This window comes from Phoenix dactylifera, unplaced genomic scaffold (genome assembly GCF_009389715.1).
Source record: "Phoenix dactylifera cultivar Barhee BC4 unplaced genomic scaffold, palm_55x_up_171113_PBpolish2nd_filt_p 000631F, whole genome shotgun sequence".
Taxonomy (NCBI): domain Eukaryota; kingdom Viridiplantae; phylum Streptophyta; class Magnoliopsida; order Arecales; family Arecaceae; genus Phoenix; species Phoenix dactylifera.
Window position 1 is genome coordinate 136,735 of NW_024068024.1, and position 19,736 is coordinate 156,470.

General features: G+C 38.3%; 1 protein-coding gene across 1 annotated transcript; it reads left to right on the forward strand.

The window, feature by feature from the left end:
• LOC120106782 lies at positions 1 to 753 on the forward strand. The gene has a single exon (XM_039119839.1). It carries the CDS (start codon positions 1 to 3, stop codon positions 751 to 753), a length of 753 nt encoding a protein of 250 aa, XP_038975767.1.
• The last annotated feature ends 18,983 nt before the right edge of the window (positions 754 to 19,736 follow it).

Sequence of the window (19,736 nt, forward strand, 5' to 3'; positions counted from 1 at the left end):
ATGGAGGAGGTGGAGGATAGGAGGGTATGGAGGTTGACTAGTCGGACGACAGTGGGTGTTCGTGATATACTGACGATAAGTGAGGGATCGGTGACTCAGCAGATGGAGGGCGACTGGATTTGGAGTCTACGTGTTCTCCCTCGCATCGCACTTTTCATGTGGAAGGTAGCCTGGGGTTGCCTACCCACGAGGAGCATTCTGGCGCAGCAGGGTATGAGGATTTCTTCAACATGTGGATCCTGCTCGGAGGTGAAGACTATATACCATGTGCTGATTGAGTACCCACGGGCCAGTCAGATATGGAGGAGTGCTGGGGTTCATTTTGACCAAGGGCAGAGGTGGCTATCTATTGAGGAGTTCCTGCTCTTTCTAGAGGAGTCGGCATCAGGACCTGGGCTGGAGGAGAGAGGGACTCGTGCTGCCTACCTGGTCTATTACTCGTGGTTGGACAGGAACGTCCGAGTTTTTAAAAGCAGCAGTACACCCCCGAGAGTGGTGGCGGCCAGAGCACTATTGCATGCTACAGAGTTCACTAGTGCTGCTGAGATTTCACCTACTGGTCTGGCTAGGGACATCTGGGGCCTCCTTCCTGCTCTTGTAGGGCTCAAGTATGTGTTCGTATCTTGGGTGCCCCCACGTCCTGCCTTTCTGAAGGTAAATTTCGATGGTAGTGTGGCGGACGATGAGAGACGCGGTAGTGCAGCTTTTGTCATTAGAGACCATGAGTCCAGACTAGTGACGGCAGGTGGCTAGTGGATCTTCGATACTTCGATGGTGTGTGCAGAGCTCAGAGCGACCTAGGAGGGCATATCTTTTGCCTGTCAGATCTTGGGTGCATATCGGCTTATTCTCGAGGACGACTCGGCTACGGTGATCGATTGAGTTTGAAGCCGGGGTCGTGCAGGTGAGGGTAGGCTACTGCTTCTTGACATTTGCAGACTGTTGCAGAAGTGTGATGCCCATCAAGCTACACATACCTACAAGAAAGCGGATGGATCGGCTGATTGGGCTGCCTCCTATGCGGCCCACCACTCTGGAGGTTTTGTGTAGATGGAGGGTGACAGAGTACTGACTTCTTTATCTGTCTTGTTGTTTTCTAATTTTGTTGACCGCGTCCATACTCGTAGGGTGTGAACCGCCACTGTACCCAAAAAAAACAAAGCATGCCCCAATAGAAAATAAAACAAATCCCCATCAATGTGGAGAGTAAAATTGGATTTCAATAAATATGGAAGATCCTTTGAGCAATGTGAGGGTTGTTTGGATGTACAACAATGGTCCATGAAAGGAAACATGGCAAGAGCAAAAGGCTTGAAGAAATCAGAAGAGATACGAGCATATTACCGAAGACAGATATTTTGATGAAAAAGCATTTCTCGATCAATAGATCAAAATCATAATTATAGGATTTTCTATTCTATAGGTATCAAGGAGGCGATGAAAGATACTTCGTTAGCCTTATGATCCTCAGCTAATAAGATCAGGGGGGCATTATTTGTACCATATCTCAACAATCTAGCTAGCGGCCAAAAGCAAGTGCCATGTGAATTAAGTTTGATCGAATAAAAGTAGGTAAGGATCATATCTTGGTAATACTGGATAGAGTTGGGCTGTGACAATCAAACTAAAGGTGAAGACCTATGTCGAACAATTAGAATTCAGTCATAATATTGATGAGCAAGCCAAAATATCAAGCCTTGACCATAAAAGATAGTCAGTAGAAGATCAAAATATTGATCGTAGATTTCCAAAAATTAGAGGATTATATTAAAGGTTGAATGAGAGGAGATGGCCAATTCGCGCTACGTTAAAATAAGTTAAAGGCCGAGAAGACAGGACTATCAATTCAATAGTTATAGAATGATTATGGTTATATATATGCGTAGTAGTAAGATGGTTGGCAGTGGTTATCAAAACGACCTCCAACACTAGAGGCTATGCTACCCGACTTGAAAATCTAATCCCCTTGCCTAATGGTTGTCTCTTTTAAACAGTCGGCTGGCCGACTCTGTGATAGCCACCTTCTCATCATCTTCCTCAATGAGTAGCCTTGCTTAGCATAGAAATGCTTTTTCATTTCTCTTTTCTTTTATTTTTTTATTATTTACAAGCAAAATACCCCATCATACAAGGGAGATTAAAATAAATAAATATAAAATATAAAGAGTAATTTTCATTAAACTAGAAAGTGATTGGATACAAACGCTAGATCACTTTGAGTCTTAATCGAGTTGGCACACATCAAGATTGTGTTCCTAAGTTGTACCTTTTGCAAATCTGCTCAGTTTTTGCAATCCTGCTAGTTAGACCAGCTGGCATAGCATGTCATCATCCTGAAGATTGTCCAGGCCAACCTTCTTGAGGGCCAAGTTGCAAACTTATCATTGGAAAATATTGAGGCTTTTACCCCCCGGTTTTCGTCTTGCTTAGTCTCTATCAGGAGAATGTCGAGGCCTTGTCCCCTAATTTTGTCCTAGCTTAGATGAAGTAGGAACTTGGAGCATTTGCAGGAAAGAATTTCCCGAAGATCCAAACTCCATGTTATCAAGATTCGAGAACGGTGTTGTTGCTTGGCAGTTTGAGGGTTGCCCATGATGCTAGTTGGCGTTTCTACCTGGACTGTTGCAATCTTAATGAGGATTGGTTTGCTTTCTAGGTCCGCAGCTCGAAGGTTGGTATGTGGGACGTTGGAATCTTTACTTGGGCCGTCTCGACCTAAAGAAGTCGGTTAGCTTATCAAGTCCTCAGCTCAAAGGCTGGTATCTCCACTTGGGCCATCTCAACCTAGAGAGATCGGTTAGCTCATCATTTTTTTTTAGCTCAGAGGTCAATATTCTACTTGGGTCACCCCGACTTAGAGATGTTGCTTAGGTTGCCAAGTCTTTGGCTTGGAGGCTGGTCACTCCATTTGGACCATCTAAAATTAGAGAGGTCGATTAGGTTGTGAAATTTTCAGCTCAGAAGTCGATAGATCCATTTGGTCTATCTTGACCTAGAGAGGTCTGGTAGCTCGCCAAGTCTTTGGCTCAGAGGTTAGTATATCCACTTGGATTGTCTCAATTTGGAGAGGTTGGTTAGGTCACCAAGTCTTTGGCTTGGAAGCTATTAGATGGAAGTGTAGCTCCTATGGAAGCTCTCCTAGAAACTTTCTAGCCACGAGGCTTGCAGGTTGGAGCCATTGGATGGCTCATCTAATGAATGGAGTTGTAGGCCTCCAGGAAGCTCCCCTAGAAATTTTCTAGCTACAAAAATTGGAGTCATGGGATAGCTTGTCCGACGAACGAATGTGTAGGTCCTCCAAAGCTCTTTGAAAAATTTTCTAGCCGCAAAGGCTTGCAAGTCAGGGTCATTAGATGTTTCATCCGATGAATGGAGGTTTAGGCCTTCAGGAAGCTCCCGCAAGAACTTCCTAGCTAGGCATGTAGGTTGGGGCCATCGGATGGCTCGTCTGATGAATGGAGGTATAGGCCCTAGAAAACTCTCCCAAGAACTTCCTAGTATTGAAGGCTTTTAAGTCGGGGTTGTTGGATGGCTCGTTTGACCCGTTATGCTTGAGGAAATCTTTGCCTATGGTCATATCAAGATGTGTCCGACCTCATGCTCGCTTGGAAGCTTGATACCTGACCTGAAATAATACAGTTCCTTGCAAAAAGAAAAGAGTTTAATGATAAGTCTGGTTTACAGGATGCATTGATACATATTACTAATGATAAGCTTGGAGGTTGGAAGAATTTCATACCTGAGGTATGGGCATCCCATTTAGATTCTCCAAGCAGTAGGTTCTAGGGTGTATGACCTCAGATACCTTGTATAGTCCCTCCTAATTCAGTGCAAGCTTGCCTTGATTAGCTGGTGGAGCAGAAAAGCGAAAACGTCTTTCTTTCATCCTCCACTCACTGGAGACTATAGAGATCTGAGATTTGAGAACACTGACTGATGACACTCAACTGACGGGACATCGAGGAAGATATTTTACTGTATACCTATACCGACGAATGAAGGCACAAGACTGAGATGGAGACCACAACATAATGTGAGTACGAACTATACCGCAAGCTTATATGCTTCGAGAGCCCAAGCCAAGGAGCTCTCTCGAATAGGAAAACTCGAAAGCCTAACATAAGGGTTCCTCACCTCAAAACCTAGAAAAAAGCTAGAAACCTCCAAAGAGGATCCACTTTGGTTCTTCTGAGAACTAGGTCTTCAGCTCGAAAAAACTTAACTTTCACTCGAGAGTTGTAATATCGAGCTACTCATCGTTGGTATATGGCCATGCGGATCCGAGCTCGTTTTCTTATTTTTTCAAGAAGTTCAAGGTTGGCTCAAAGATCTTTTGAATTACTCTGTTCGTTGAAGGAGTCTACTGGATAAGTGGGTAAACCAATCTCCAAAGGAATTACCACTTCGGTGCTAAAGGAGAAAATGAAGCGTGTTTCTCTTGTTAGAGTTCGATGATTGGTTTGGTAAACTTAAAAGAAGCCATAGAGCTTATCCACCCAAAGCTCTTTTTGCTCTATCTAACAGCATCTTCAGGCCTTACAGAATGGTTCTATTGGTCACCTCGGCCTCCTAGTTGGCATGGGAATGCGCGACTGAGGTGAGCCTGTGGTCTATATGCAGGTTGGTGCAAAATCTTCTGAAGTAGGCATTGTCGAACTACCTTTTCTTGTCAGTAGTGCTGTCCCAAGAAAGCCTAAAATAATATATGATGAATTTTCAAATGAAATCTTGGGTATTTTTCTTAGAGATCCAGGCTAGTGGCTTTGCCTCGACCTACTTAGTAAAATAGTCAGTAGCCACTATCAAGAATTTTCTCTACCTGATTACCTACATGAACGGCCTGTAGGATATCCATCCCTCACTGGGCGAAAGGCCAAGGAGCATTGATTGAAGCAAGCGGGACTGAGGATGATAGTGTTATTTTGATGATTAACAAGCAATTATCAAGAGTATGTTATAAGTTAAATCGATACTTCATTTATAAGTCTGTTACTCTCAGTATATTTGTATAAATTGATAAAGATACATTTCATTGTTTATATGAATGAATCTAACCTTGAGATGCAGCAAAGTGTGGATTGAGTCGACCCAAAGGATGATTGGGTCGACCCCGGCACATCAGAAAATCATTTGGCACACTTCTGCAAAAATGGCACAGATGAACAGTAAGTTGGGTCGACCCAAGGAAAGCATGAGTCGACCCAAACATCAAGCTTCTCAACAACTCAGAAATTAGTTCTCTGGAAATACTGAGAGGGTCGACCCAAGATAAAGTTGAGTCGACCCAAGCTTGAGTCGACCCAAACCCTGAGTGGGTCGACCCAAACCCTGAGTGGGTCGACCCAAAGGCAAGACAGAACAGATGACAGAAAAGGTTCTCTGGAAACCCTGTTAGGGTCGACCCAAGAAGAAGTTGAGTCGACCCAAAGAAATGTTGAGTCGACCCAAGTGAAGGAAGGCTGAAATGCAAGATTCTGTGGTTCTGAGAGGGCCGACCCAAGAAAAGTTTGAGCTGACCCAAATCTGATGAACAGTGGTTTGGGTCGACCCAAGAAAAGTTTGAGCTGACCCAAATCTGATGAACAGTGGTTTGAGTTGACCCAAGAAAAGTTTGGGTCGACCCAAGCACGGGCAGAAGCATAACGGCTAGTTGTGCAGAAGTGCTTTTTGGACTCCCAACGGCTATAAACGGCTAGTTTCTTCAATCCAACGGTCAGGAAGGACTATTTGGAGGTTGGAGAAGTATTTAAGAGGGAGTATTCATCAGAGGAAGCAAGCTTTGAAAAATACATCAAGTGCATTCAAGAGAGAACCCTAGCAAGGCAAGCTTCATCCAAGAGCTTCATTCAAGAGTCAAAAAAAAGTGGTTGAGCAGATTCCAAGAGTCATTAAGAGCTCCATCCACCCTTGAAGAGTGAAGCATCCTTGACAAAGAAGAGAGAAGTCACATCAAGCGATAACTATTCTCTAAACTCTTCTTTGTAGATTATATTGTTATATTTGCTCATCTAGGAGCTTAAATCTTCTTACTTTGTTTATTAAACTCCTTGTAAAGGTTAGTTGGTTAGCCCGCAAAACCAACGGAATAGGTTGATTGGTGAACCCGTAAAACCAATTGTAAAGGTTCGTTGGTGAGCCCGGAAAACCAACATAGGTTGTTGGTAAGCCCGTAAAACCAACGTAGGTTGTTGGTAAGCCCGTAAAACCAACGTAGGTTGTTGGTGAACCCGTAAAACCAATTGTATAGGTTCGTTGGTGAGCCCGTAAAACCAACATAGGTTTTTGGTGAACCCGGAAAACCAAAGTGTAAAGATTTTTGGATTGTGAGCCCGGAAAACAATCCAACTGTAATCCGCGGGATTATAGTGAATTTCCAAGGGGTCGCTTGGAGAGTGGACGTAGGTGCTAAGGAGAGCACCGAACCACTATACTTCTTGTTGTTTGTATTGTGATTTGTTTAATTCCACTAACTCATCATTTAACATAAGTAAGATAGTTAAAATTAAGAGAAACCAATTCACCCCCCCTCTTGGCTTGTCACCTTGGGCAACAAGTGGTATCAGAGCAAGGTGCTCCAATAGTAATTATTGATCTCACAATCAAGAGTTAAAGATCATGACAACCCACGTGGGATGTTCTATGAGTGAGGGACAATTAATTGATAGACCTCCACTATTTAATGGTATAAACTACACACATTGGAAAGCACGCATGCGCATTTTCATTCAAGCACATGACTACGATTTATGGAGTATCATAGTCAATGGGCTACATACAAATGCTAATCATGATAAGTGTTGCCCAGAGATGGTCACCCAAGAGGGGGGTGAATTGGGTGTTTTAAAACTTTTTGCCTAATTAAAAATAAAACACGCAAATATATGAACTAAAGTAAAGATAAAGAGATAAGAAGAGACAACCACAAACACACGGTTTTATAGTGGTTCGGAGCCTTCACCGCTCCTACATCCACTCCCCAAAGCGCCTTTGGGAATTTCCACTATAATCCAAGATTACAGTACGGTAGTTTTGCGAGTTCACTACCCAACTCGTTGTTTTACACCGGGCTCACAACAAACCTAAAACCCCCAATTTCTCTTAGGCTTGGGACGCCTTTCCCTTGTTCCAAGTCCCTTGACTGGAACAAGCACCACAATAAAAGAGTTTACAAAAGAAAATAATAGCTCTAAGAAGCAAATATAACAATTATGAATAATGTAACCCGGAAGAATCTTTTAGCCGTTGGAAGCGTGGGAGATGTTGATTCTTCCGATGTGGAGCGCGTAGAGTTGAATGTAAGCCTTGAATCCCGAGCGCACGAGAGTGGTTGAGCTTGAAATCGCTTGGGAGACTTGAAAATACTTGATTTCCTTCCTTGAATGCACTCACTCCCTTGAGCTTTTCTTTCTAGCTTCTCTCTTGAATGATCTAGCTTTTTGGTTGGTAAAGAGTTGTTGAGAAGCACTTAAGAGCTCCCTTTTATAGCCCAAAAAGCAAATATAGCCATTAGAGATAAAGTAGAGAAGATTTGAAATTTAAACCAAACCTGAAAAGCTGTCAGTCGCGTCCCAGGCGCTCCGAGGACGTCTCCGCTTCAACGGGAGACGTCTCGGCTACAAGATTTTACTTTTTCCGTTGTCTGGGGTCGACTCGGCACTTTACGGGGACGTCTCGGCTTGTCTGCACTTTTTGAGTGGGGACGACTCCGCTGCCTTGGGGACGACTCCGCTTCTTTATCTCCGAAAGACATGTCCTCTGGAATTCCCTGAGAGAGTCGACTCCGCTCTTTCAGGGGACGTCTCGGCTCGTCTGCACTTTATGCATGGGGACGACTCCGCTGTCTCAGGGTTGACTCCGCTTCCTTATCACCCGAAAAAACCATTCTCTGGAAAACCCTGAGAGAGCCGTCTCGGCTGTCTTGGGGACGACTCGGGAAGTCTCCTTTTTACCTGTGGGGACGACTCGGCGTACAGTGGGGACGTCTCGCGCATATCACTTGAAAACTGCCTTTCTGCCGCCACTGAGAGAGTCGACTCCGCTACTGAGAGAGTCGACTCCGCTAACGCGGGGACGACTCGGCAGGTGCTGGGGACGTCTCCAAGTGTGCCAGTTCTTCCTGTTTGTGCCAGAGACGTCTCTGAAACTATCAGGAGACGTCTCGGCTGTCCCTGAACTTTTTCTTTAACTCAAAATATTCTTTAATAAATTCATAAAATTATGGGAACTTGCCTAGACATTTCTTAACAATATTCTAAATAAAACACACGAATTCCTCAATTAAATTGTTGAGATATAATGGAATTATGCTCTAGTGTTTTGTATTCATCAAAATCCATTAGGGGGTCAACAATAAGAAAATGGCTCAGCAAAATGCAAAAGCCATGAATATTCTATATTGTGCATTGGATGATAGTGAACTTAATAACATATCTTTTTGCATGACTGCTAAGGAAATATGGAGTATGCTTGAAGTTAAATATGAATGCACTAACATTTCTAGTGAATTTGAAACTAGCTCCGAAGAAGAAGAGCAGCAAACTGAAATTAAAAATCTATGCTTTGTGGCACATGAAGATGAGGTATGTACTCGAATACAAAGTGATTTCTCATTCAAAAATCAAGTACATACTGAAGCTCAATCTGATTTTACATTTGATGAACTTCATGATGCATTTTCTGATTTATACTTAGAATACAAGAAGCTTAATTTAAAGAATAAGAAGCTTAGTTTAAAGAATAAAAAGCTACATCTGAAAATGTCAGAGGAAAGAAATTCTACTACTGAAATGAAAGACAAATTAAATTCTGAGAATGAACGCTTAAGATTAAATTCAGAAGAATTGATTCAGAAAAATCAGAATTTAATTAAAGAAAATCAAAACTTAAGTGAAGAAGTTAACCAATTGAAATCTTTTATTAACAAATTCACTGTAAGTTCAGAAAGATTAAAAACGATGTTTGAAAGTCAACATGCTGTTTTTGATAAATCAAGACTTGGCTGGATTTCTTTGCTCAACAATAAACCCCTAATGAAAAAGGTTATCAATTCGCCAAGCAAACCATTAAATAAGATAACTTATTTCAAACATAAAAAGATTGGGCATAAAAACTTTACCTATGGTTCTAATACGAATAAATCAAATGGTAAAGTTATTACGTTTAAACAGATTTGGGTTCCAAAAGGAACCATATGCACTAACCCTCAAGGACCCAAGCAAGCTTGGGTACCCAAAATGAAAATATGAGGGTGTAGATATAAGTGTGCCAAGCTACCCATGGAACAAATGAAACTTTCATACAAATGGGTGCGTTGACACATAATTAAAGATAAGTCTCAATTTATTCATTAAATCTAGTATAAGGTTTAACATTCTACATCGTGTATCAAAATTGTCTTTTTATAAAATCACGATACTCTCTGCATCAAAGTTCTTAAATGCCTCATATGTTGAATTTTTATCTCAACGATCTTAGCATAAAATTTTTCTAGTGCTTGCATGATAATAAGAAAACAATGAATGAATATGTATAACCTTCTCCTTTAAGTTTTTCAAAATCTAAATTTCTTCTCTAATATAAATGGTTGATGCTGATTTCATGCTAAAACTTTATTGAGCATAATACTTATGAAATCTTAGGTTATCCTTCGTGAAGGTATGAATGTAATTCATCATGTTATTATACCATTCATTCCTTATATGATTATCTGAAATGTATTATGATTTGCTTTATAAGTCTCATATATGCATCATAGGTTAAATCATAATCATTTCAAATTGGTTCAATCATAAATGATTAATGTGTTATGATCATAATAAGAAACTTACTTAAAAGTTTCTATAATAACAAATCGTCTTCCCTCTTACAAGTAATGCTCAAGACTATTCTAAAATTCAAAATCAATAAATCTGATCATTAAAATATTTCATTGAGCATAATCATTGTATCCATGATTATTATCTTTTCCTAAAATGATCTCAAATTCCACTGATTAATTTTAACTCATCATGTTTAATCTGAGCATAAAAATCTGTTAAAGCATGAATATTAATTTTCTTGAGCTATCTCTCATAAGTCAAAAATATTTCTTATTTTTTGTAAAAGAAGATTGCTTGTCTTCCTGAAACAAGAGTATTTGTGTTGAAAGCTAAATCATAATCAGAATTCTGATGGAAACAACTACTTAAGATAATCTGATTAAAATTTAACTTGTATATTTTATTGATAATTATCTTATGCAAATAGAATCTAAGTTAAATTGATTCTGAAAACAAAAAAAAAAATTTGATTTAACTTTAATGAATCTTTCTATTGCCTCACATGCTTGTCCTTGAACCATTTTACTTAATGAAGTTATCTCTTTAGTTCAAGTGACTTGTGCTTGCTTATACTTAGGCAATCTCTTGAGTAAAGTGACCCAAATTCAATTATTGTCATGTCTCATGTTGAGTCATCTAGTTAAGAAATATGTTGTATGAATGTTTTTGTATCCTAGAGAACCTAATGAATTGCCTTCAAGAAAAGAAAAAGATTTTGCTAATGATACAGAATTTATGAGAAAGAAATTTCAACTTGAAGGACACATCGATGAAAGATACAATAAACATTCCCTTGCAAAAAAAAAAAAAGGAGAGATTTTCTTCAGCCAAGGGTGTAAAGAATCTAAAAGGTATTTGGCTTGAAGAATGCTAAATGCACTGGTAATCTAAACTCTTCTCTTGTGAGTTAGTTGAGCAAAATCAATAGTCTGAAATTATATGGTAGCATGATTAAACCTTTAATTGCTGATCATCTTGATATCATGCTTCATTCTCATGCTAGTGATAATTGTTTCATGGTGTGATTAAATTGAAGTTTACCTTTTCCTATATAATGCATAACCATGAAATACACAAGCTTATGCCTCAAACCTCTAATTCAAAATAACTTGTGATAAGCTATGAATCATTGGGCATAATGAAATTGCTGTTTGCATGGTATATATTTATATGCAGCATATTAGATTAATTTTTTATTCTGCTCTTTCATGTAATTACTTGAAATAATAAAAATAAAGAGAGATAAAGAAAAGAAAATGAACAATTATTCAAGGAAAGTAAAATCTAAGTAAAGGCAAATACTCCAATCTTTAGGAAAAGCAAAACAAGCATAATATATTTGGCACATTTGTGAGACTAATATGAACATTCCTTTTGGAAGAGATAAAATCCGTAATTAATTACAGAAAAAGTTTGAAGTGAACATTTTAACCCTTCTATATTGCTCATCATAGGGATGGTGCCAATGGGGAGGCTAGTGGTAGTACCCGGCACTATTTGACCCAACTATTCGGTGTAGGGCATATTAGGGACGGCACAAGAGGGAGGCTAGTGGTAGTACCTCGTGCCCCTTCCAACTCCACCGGATAGGGAGCAAATAGAGTATAGAGCATAGAAAAGTAAAACCAAAAGAAATGAAGATTAGAATATTCACTGAGTGGTTAAAGAAAGAAATTCAAAAATGAGGAAATGAATGACAAGATAAATGAAAGTATATAAAAAGCTTGTGAAAAGCCAAATGAAGTTTCGATCACTTGAAAACACACCTTAAGGATAAAAGCTTAAACTTAATTTAAAAATGCTTCTATCGTTGCATTTTTGTAACTTTCATTATATACTTCAATGATTGCATCATTTTGGGGAATAATTCAATATGATTTCTAGATGAAAACTACGGTTTAAGAAAAATAGAATTACTTTGGATACCTTGGTTGTTTGCTCCGATACGCATCTGAAACATATCATTTTTTATCTTATAAGTGTACGGAAATTGGTCTAAATGATGTGTTTTTCAATGATCTTGATTGCAAATAAATGGTTCTAAACATATGATATTATTTTGATATTAAAAAGATTTATGGTGCTTCATATATACATTGCTGAAAAACTATGACTAAGAAATTAATATTTTGAATATACACTCCTACATAATTAAATGCTTCTATCATTAAAAAGAAAAGCTATTTTTAAGAAGAGAGTTAATGATCCTAAAGCTTAAAATATTTCAACTCACTTCAATAATTCTTATAGGAAAGAAAATGTAATTACTTTTGAAAGAAATTTGAGCTTCAAAAGAATTATTTTCTGATTAATATTTTCATACATATTCAAAAAAAAAAGGAGGAAATATAATTTATTCTTGAAAGATTAAAAAAAAAAAGGTGATTGCTATAAATTTTGAAAAATTCTAGATCACTCTACATTCTTGATATTATAGAAGAACAAAAAACAAGGGTTTGAAAGAAAATGCATCTTTTGAGGGGGAGCTTTAAATACTCAATCTCTTTATTGAAAATTATCTTCAAACTCTAAACTCTCAAATGGAATGATTAATTAAGGGGGAGAAAGAAAATTTCAGAGTGAGAGATCATATAGAACTTAATCGTATAAATTCGCATCTAAAGATGAGACAAAGAATACTAAATGTAAAGTGGTATTAAACTTTGTGCTTCATTGAATATCTTTTGAAAGTTGGATTTCCATCTGTATTCATCGGTAAATTATTTATTTCTGAAAATTAATTGAAAAGGATTCCATCTGTCTTAGTTTCGAAAATTTATCTTGGAATCTACTTATGAGTTCTTGTTGGCTTGCACTTTAGTGTTTCAATCCTGAGCCAATTCATTTTAATTGATTTTGATGCTATGATCTTTAAAGGAGTAAAAGAAAGTCTTTAAGAGAGCTCTAAAAGAACTTTCAAAGCCTTGAATTTTATGTATCCTACACTGCATAAATTCATGTTTTGGTATCTATGCCCCAATACTTTTATATCATGAAAGAACTTTGAAGTCATTAAGAATTAAGGATTCAACATAATCTTATGTTTTTCGAGTATATAAGGTTTGATCTTTATTTGCTCTTATACTATACTCTGAAAATTAATTAGATTGCTCTCATCTTGCTATATACTTAATATATATATATATATATATATATATATATATATATATATATATATATATATAAAGGTGTTGAATTTTCATTCGTGCCTTCTTTGAATATTATTCTTGATACTTCTTGAAATAACTTGAAAAAGATTCCATCTACACTTGATTTGAAAAATATCTTTGGAATCTACAGTTAGAGATCTCTTTTGGCTCACATCTTAAATGTCTCATTTCTAAAGCCAAACACATAGAAATAAGATATCATTTTATTAGGGATCATGTGCAAAATGGAAAGATATGTATTGAGCATATATGTACTGAAAAACAATTAGCTGACATATTCACAAAACCCTTGAGTGAAGATAGATTCTGCACGCTAAGGAGGAAATTAGGCATATGTGATCCTCTTTTTATTGAAGAGATATAAAAGGGAGCAAGCAGTCTCATGATACATTCCTCCCATTTCTAAAAACCCATGAAACATGAGTCAAACTTGTAATCTATAGATTCCTTACTCATGTATCATTGTCCCAGAAAGAATTTGTAAGGATTGGAAGCAAGGAAAATTATTTGAAGCGAAAAGGAAGAGAAAGGAAAAATTTCTGAACTTGGGTCGACCCAACCCAGAATAGGGTCGACCCAACGTTGAGTCGACCCAAGAAAATTCTTGAGTCGACCCAACGTCGGGACCCTACTGTTAAAAGGGGGACCCGTGAGCTTCTAGGGCACTGTTTACCCTTTGTCCTCTTCCGAAAACCTTATTCCCCACTCTCCAATCTCCTCCAATCATCTCCAAACACTAGATTACTTCAAGATCTTGGAGAAATGGGACCCAAGAGAGCCGTAGCCAAGCGATCCGGGAGAGTCTCACGGATCCAACGTGCGGAAAGAGAAGCTACAGAGCCGACCTCCCCTCGCCACGTACACTAGGAGGATGAGGATTAGATCACAGCCATTAGATACTCCCTAGGCTGATATTAGCATTTCTGTTTAGAGCCTAGGCTAGATATCTAGTTCTCATATGTATTTTGTGTTGGAATTTGTATCCTAAATGTCAATCGTCAGCATATTGATGATTGAATTTTGTAAATGAATTGACAAATTAATAAAGTGTTATTTGGCATTATTCATCATTTCATCTTCAAATGAACTCTTATATGATGAAGTCCTTAGGACTTATGTTATGATAAAGGAGGATTTATCTTTGAGTCCTTAAACTTGTTTGCGACGAAATGATATGTTGTTACTAGGACGACAACATTATCGAGATTAGGTCGTTGTGTGACATATACGTTGGTTGTCCTCTTAACCAAGGAGTGTGGAGACACTGGTATGCCACACAAGTGAAGTGTAGAAGTACATTTCACTAAACGTGACCAATTCCGGAACGCTCTACTGTCGAGAGATGTTCCGAGTGGATATGGGTATAAGTTTGGCCCTCTGACCTGAGACCGCAACCTGTGACTAGCAAGCAACTCACTGTACTTTGGTACCGGACTACCTGAATTTCTAATTCAGTGACGGAAGGTCACTGGGTGCAGTCAAGTACTTGCGTAGTCAGTTGTGAGTCAAGATGGAATTGACCCCTCCTGAAAACAGGAGATAATGTCTTGTGATTAATTTAGCAAAACCTTGGCCAGGGTAATCCCAGTGAGGAGTCACGGGATATCTAAAGTTAATCACATAATGGATGTACTAATTATAGGGTTGACAGTGAGCTCTAAGTCATCCTGGCATTAGGAGTCAAAGGGATTGAATTATACAGTAACCATAGTTCAGGGTTCCAGAATATTTGCTTCGCATATATTCGACCTATCCGGACGTCGGGTACCATTGCTAGATGGTCACATCGATTAGTGTAAAAAATTGTTCCTATACTACCGGCTTAGGTTCGAACCTATGAGGTCACACGCATAGAAGATTCCTGATTGATCAAGAAAGCTGGTGAATGATTAAGAATCATTCAGGGATAATTTGGTCAATTTGATTGGCAAATTATCTTATAAAATAATTAAAGTAATTATTGAAGGATTAATTAGTAATTAAATTTCTAATAAACTCAATTTGATTGAGTAATTGTGCTAAGGATGAGCCAAATTGAATTAGATTCAAGTTTGGGCTCAATCAAGGTTTTGACCTGATTGGATTAGGTCAGAACCAAAAAGGACTTAAGCTGATCAAATTAATTTTAAATTAATTTGGTCTTAATTGGGGATTGACCTAATTGAATTAGGTCCAACACAAAGTAATAATTCAATTTGATTGAGTTTGCATGAGCCAAAATTGAATTGGATTCAATTTGAGCTCAATCAGGGTCTGACCTGATTAGATTGGGTTCAACCAAATTGCTTTGTTTTAATTCGGATTTGACCAAATTTGATTAGGTGCAACCCAAGGGGATTAGGCTCAGATGATGTGGCAATTATTGGTGACATGGAATTGGATTTCATGAATTTTAAATAAACCAAAATTATTGCATGGCACATGGACCCATTGCTTGACACATGGCGACATTATTTGTTATTTGAATTTAAATTCAAACATTAAGCAATGTGTTAAATGATTTTAATCACTCAAACCATCAGCCAAGGTGGCGTCTGAGTTTTTGAATGGATTAAATTCGAATTTCAAGAGGTGATTTCGAAATTATGAAGTGTTTTACCTTGCCGCATGGATTTCAAATTCCTTCCCTCTTGCACATGTGTTTAAAATTTGAATTTAAATCAGATTTGGTTGAGATCTGATTTGGGTTGTTCCTATTCCTTTGCATGTGCCAACTAAAAGAGGTTTTCTGAAAATAAATTTCGAATTTTGAATGAAAATTCGGAGGCCATTAAAAGGGGTCAAACATGGGCACCAAAAACACATCCATTGCAGCCTTCTTCCTCACCCGCCTCCTCCTCCTCTTCTTCTCCATTTTAGATAGGGTTTTCAGGATGAATATCTAGAAGATTCAAGATCAGATCTGAGTCCTCTACTTCCCTTACAAACCTCATCTCTATCTGCTTCAAGACGATTGATCAAGAGTTGATTGAATCCCGGCGGGCAGATTTCAGCTTTCAAGTGTTCTGCAGCTGCTAGCACTGTTGCGGAAGAAGATCCTTCAGGACTTCGCGTGTACTTCTCGTAGAGGCCATTCGTGTGCGTGGCTGCGAAGTCAAGAATCAGATGCACAACTTTCATCCATCATAAAAGGTATTAATCTAGCATTAATCATTTATTATGGTGTCAAGGTCTAGGTCCAATTCCCCGAGGTTTTACCCTCTTTTGGGGCTCCTCACGGAGATATCTCCAGAATCTATTCGATGGATATTCGGAGATTAATTGGAATAGAGTTCTTAAGTTTCAGATCTGATAGTTAATCATGCATAAAAGTTTTAGCATAATTGTTTAAACGATTCCGGCATAATCCTATGTGTTCTTAAGGTGCTGATTTCTTGATTTGATCTTGTAAGCATGCATGAATTAAATTGTTTGATTCGGTTTTTCCGCTGCGTTTTAAAACTTAAAAAGAACTACGTATGGCTTGATCCCCCTTATGAAGGGGTACGTAGGCAACCCGATCAGGTTCAGCCATGGTTTTCAAAAAAAAAAAATTCAGCATGCTAAACACCGAAGAACCTAGGATTCACTTTCAGTGGTATCAGAGCAAAGGTCCAAGAGTTGTGACCGATCTCCGGAAACTCTCACGCGTGATCGTGTGACGAAGCGTGGCTCTCCATCCGGAGGCGTATAGAGATGCGTGCTCTGATAGGTATACATGGGTGTCACCCTATTTTTAATAGGACCGAACCCATGTAGGAGTGGAGACTCCCCCCATCAGTGGTATCAGAGCCAGGTTTATGTTTAAACTTTTATGTTTTAATTCTTGCAATTAAATCTGAAATCATTAACATGTTTAGATTAGATCTAAAGTGCTTTTTATGATTGATTTAATTGCTGATTATGCATGATTAAGTAGATCTGAAATTTTGGATGCATATGATGCATGTTTGTGTTAGGATTAGTAACATGAATAAATCTAAAATCATAATATTGTTTAGATTAGATCTAAATAAAGTTTATGATTCATATGATCTCTGATTTTAATGAACAAATCAGATCTGAAAATAAAAGTGAAAAAAAAAAATACATAAGATGTATGTTGTTTGTATTAATTCATGTTGTTATGTATATGTGATGCATGAACATAAAACATAATGACTTAAACATGAATTAAATCTGATTACATGTGATTAATTACAAAAACTCAGATCTGAAAATATGTTTTAAGAACTGAAAGATTGTAATTAATATGTAATTAAAAAGAAATATGCAATGATCAAAACTTTCATAAGTCTAAACTTAATTGAGAATTAAGTGTTATGAAATAGAATTGTAACTCAATTAATTGACATTGCATAATTCTTTGGGCATATGGGTTAGCTTGAATCAAATTCTTAGGATTGGGTTAGACCTAAGGTTAGAATCATACATGGAGAAATAGAATTAATTGATCAAATCTAATTAAGTAGTAACTAGATTAGGTCAAGAAAATTCTAGATCAATTTACAATAGTTGTAGATGGATCAAGTCCATGTCTTTGATTAGACCAAGATGGAACTTGATTTAGGCTCAGAGGTGTAGCCCGAGTCATTTGAGTAATCAAATCGAAATTGATTAACCAGTCGGTGTCTAAGGTAAGTTTGGCAGTTTTGACCGGTGGTTTTTAATTGGGAGCTACTCGCACTGATTCGTCTTTGCCGAGTTAATGGCATATCCCTTCCACCGATCTCACTTACCTGGCCGACATGGTCAATCACATTTTGATTGGATCACTTAATGATTCGAGTTAGCCCATGCCTATAAGGAAAATCAGTTTGACTGATTTAGGTGTCTCCTTAACCGGTTTGAGTCTAATCTGATTTGGTGAAGTCAGTGGGAGAAATTAGACTAACCGGATCTTCTCATCTATCCTAATTATGAAATCCTCTAAAATTATTAGGTCCTTAAAATGAAATGGTTATGGAGATAACTAGGTCATAGCCTCCCATTAAGTTGGGTGATAATGGGTCCAATGTTTTGATAATTATTGGAGGCGCGACACGCCTGGTACTTATCAAGCATTGGAATTGTCATTCAATATATGATGAGTTAAGTGTACCTTCAATAGGCGGTCAGGTGAGCCGAGCCACACTCGGGCTTGGTCGTCTATTAGTTGATTAGACTTAACCCTATCATTTAATGGTTGGACCTGACTAGGGTATTCGGTGGAGGCGCCACACGCCTGCCGGAAAACCTAGGGCAAAATCATCACTAGAAGTTGCTTGGTGAAGCAATTGGTTAAGAACCTACCAATAGGTGCATATGGGTTGGCCGAGCCACACTCGGGCCTATATGTGATCTATTGGGTTCTAGTGCCCACTAAAGAATTAGGAGTAATTTTTCGAATTAGAGGTAGAGGCTACCAATTTGTATAAAATAGTGGAATACCTTTAGACTAAAAGTCCAAGTCTATTGAGTTTAGTCAATTCATATACTAATAGCCAAATTTTCTTTTTATGCAGAAATGACCACTAATTTGTCACTTCGCTCATTGTTGGACAATGACAAGTTGACTGGTCCAAATTTCAATAATTGGCATAGGAAACTGAAAATAGTGCTAGAGCATGAGAGGATCCTTTATGTGATAACGGATCAAGCACCTGAGCAGCCCGCTGCTAATGCATCAAGATCGGCCAGAGACACTTATCAGAAGTGGCTCAGTGACCGGATCACTGTTCGATGCATCATGTTGGCAGCAATGAGTGATGAGTTTAGTAGGCGTTTTGAGAATACGCAGCCGGAAGATATCATTCAAGTGTTGAATGAATCATTCGGCGTTCCTGACGACGTTGAGAGGCACAAAACTAGTTGTGCCATCTTCAGCGCCCGAATGAAAGATGGGACCTCGATAACTGATCATGTACTGTACATGATTGAGTTGATCGAGCGTCTAAGCTCTCTTGGCTTTCCCCTTCATGATCAATTGGGGAAGGATGCCATACTAAACTCATTGCCTGGATCATACCGTCCTTTTCTCACTCATTTTCGTATGACGAAACCTGTAGTGAATTATCACCAATTGTTGGGGTTACTACAAACGTTTGAGAATGATCACCAACTTCTTAAGAAGACGGTGAACTTAGTGGGAGGTTCATCCAAGGGTCGCTCCTTTAAGAAAGGAAAAAAGAAAAATAAAATCCAAAAGAAACAGGTGCACCATGCTCAGCCTAGTCAGAAAAAGAATAAAAAGGCTGATCAGAGAAAGGCGGAGTGCTTCTTCTGCAAGAAGCAAGGACATTGGAAGAGGAACTGTCCTCTTTACATTGCATCCCTCGATCCGAACCGGCCTAAGAAAAATGGGCAATCAGTTGCCAATCAAGGTACTTATATGATAACACCTTGCAATTTTTCTATTTGTGATAATTCGACCTGGGTATTGGATACCGGTAGTCCTTTTAATATTTGCAATTTGTTGCAGGGGCTACAAGTCAGTAAGAGATTTGAAGAAGGAGAAAGGTTCCTGAATGTTGGAGATGGAAGACCAGTTCCAGTTCTAGCTTTAGGAATTCTTAAACTTAAATTCAGCTCTCATGTAAATGTCCTTAGTGATTGTCACTATTGTCCAAGTTTTCTATTGAATATCATTTCTGTAGGCCTTTTGGCCAAAAATGGTTATGAAATATCAATAAAAAAGGATTATTGCAATGTCATTTGGAATGGTGTTGTTGTAATGAATGGAATTCTGAGTAATGGCATTTACATTTTGTCACAGCCTGTTCATGTAATG

Coding starts and splice junctions, on each gene's coding strand:
- LOC120106782 (XM_039119839.1), top strand. CDS start 1: ATGGAGGAGGTGGAGGATAGGAGGGTATGGAGGTTGACTAGTCGGACG.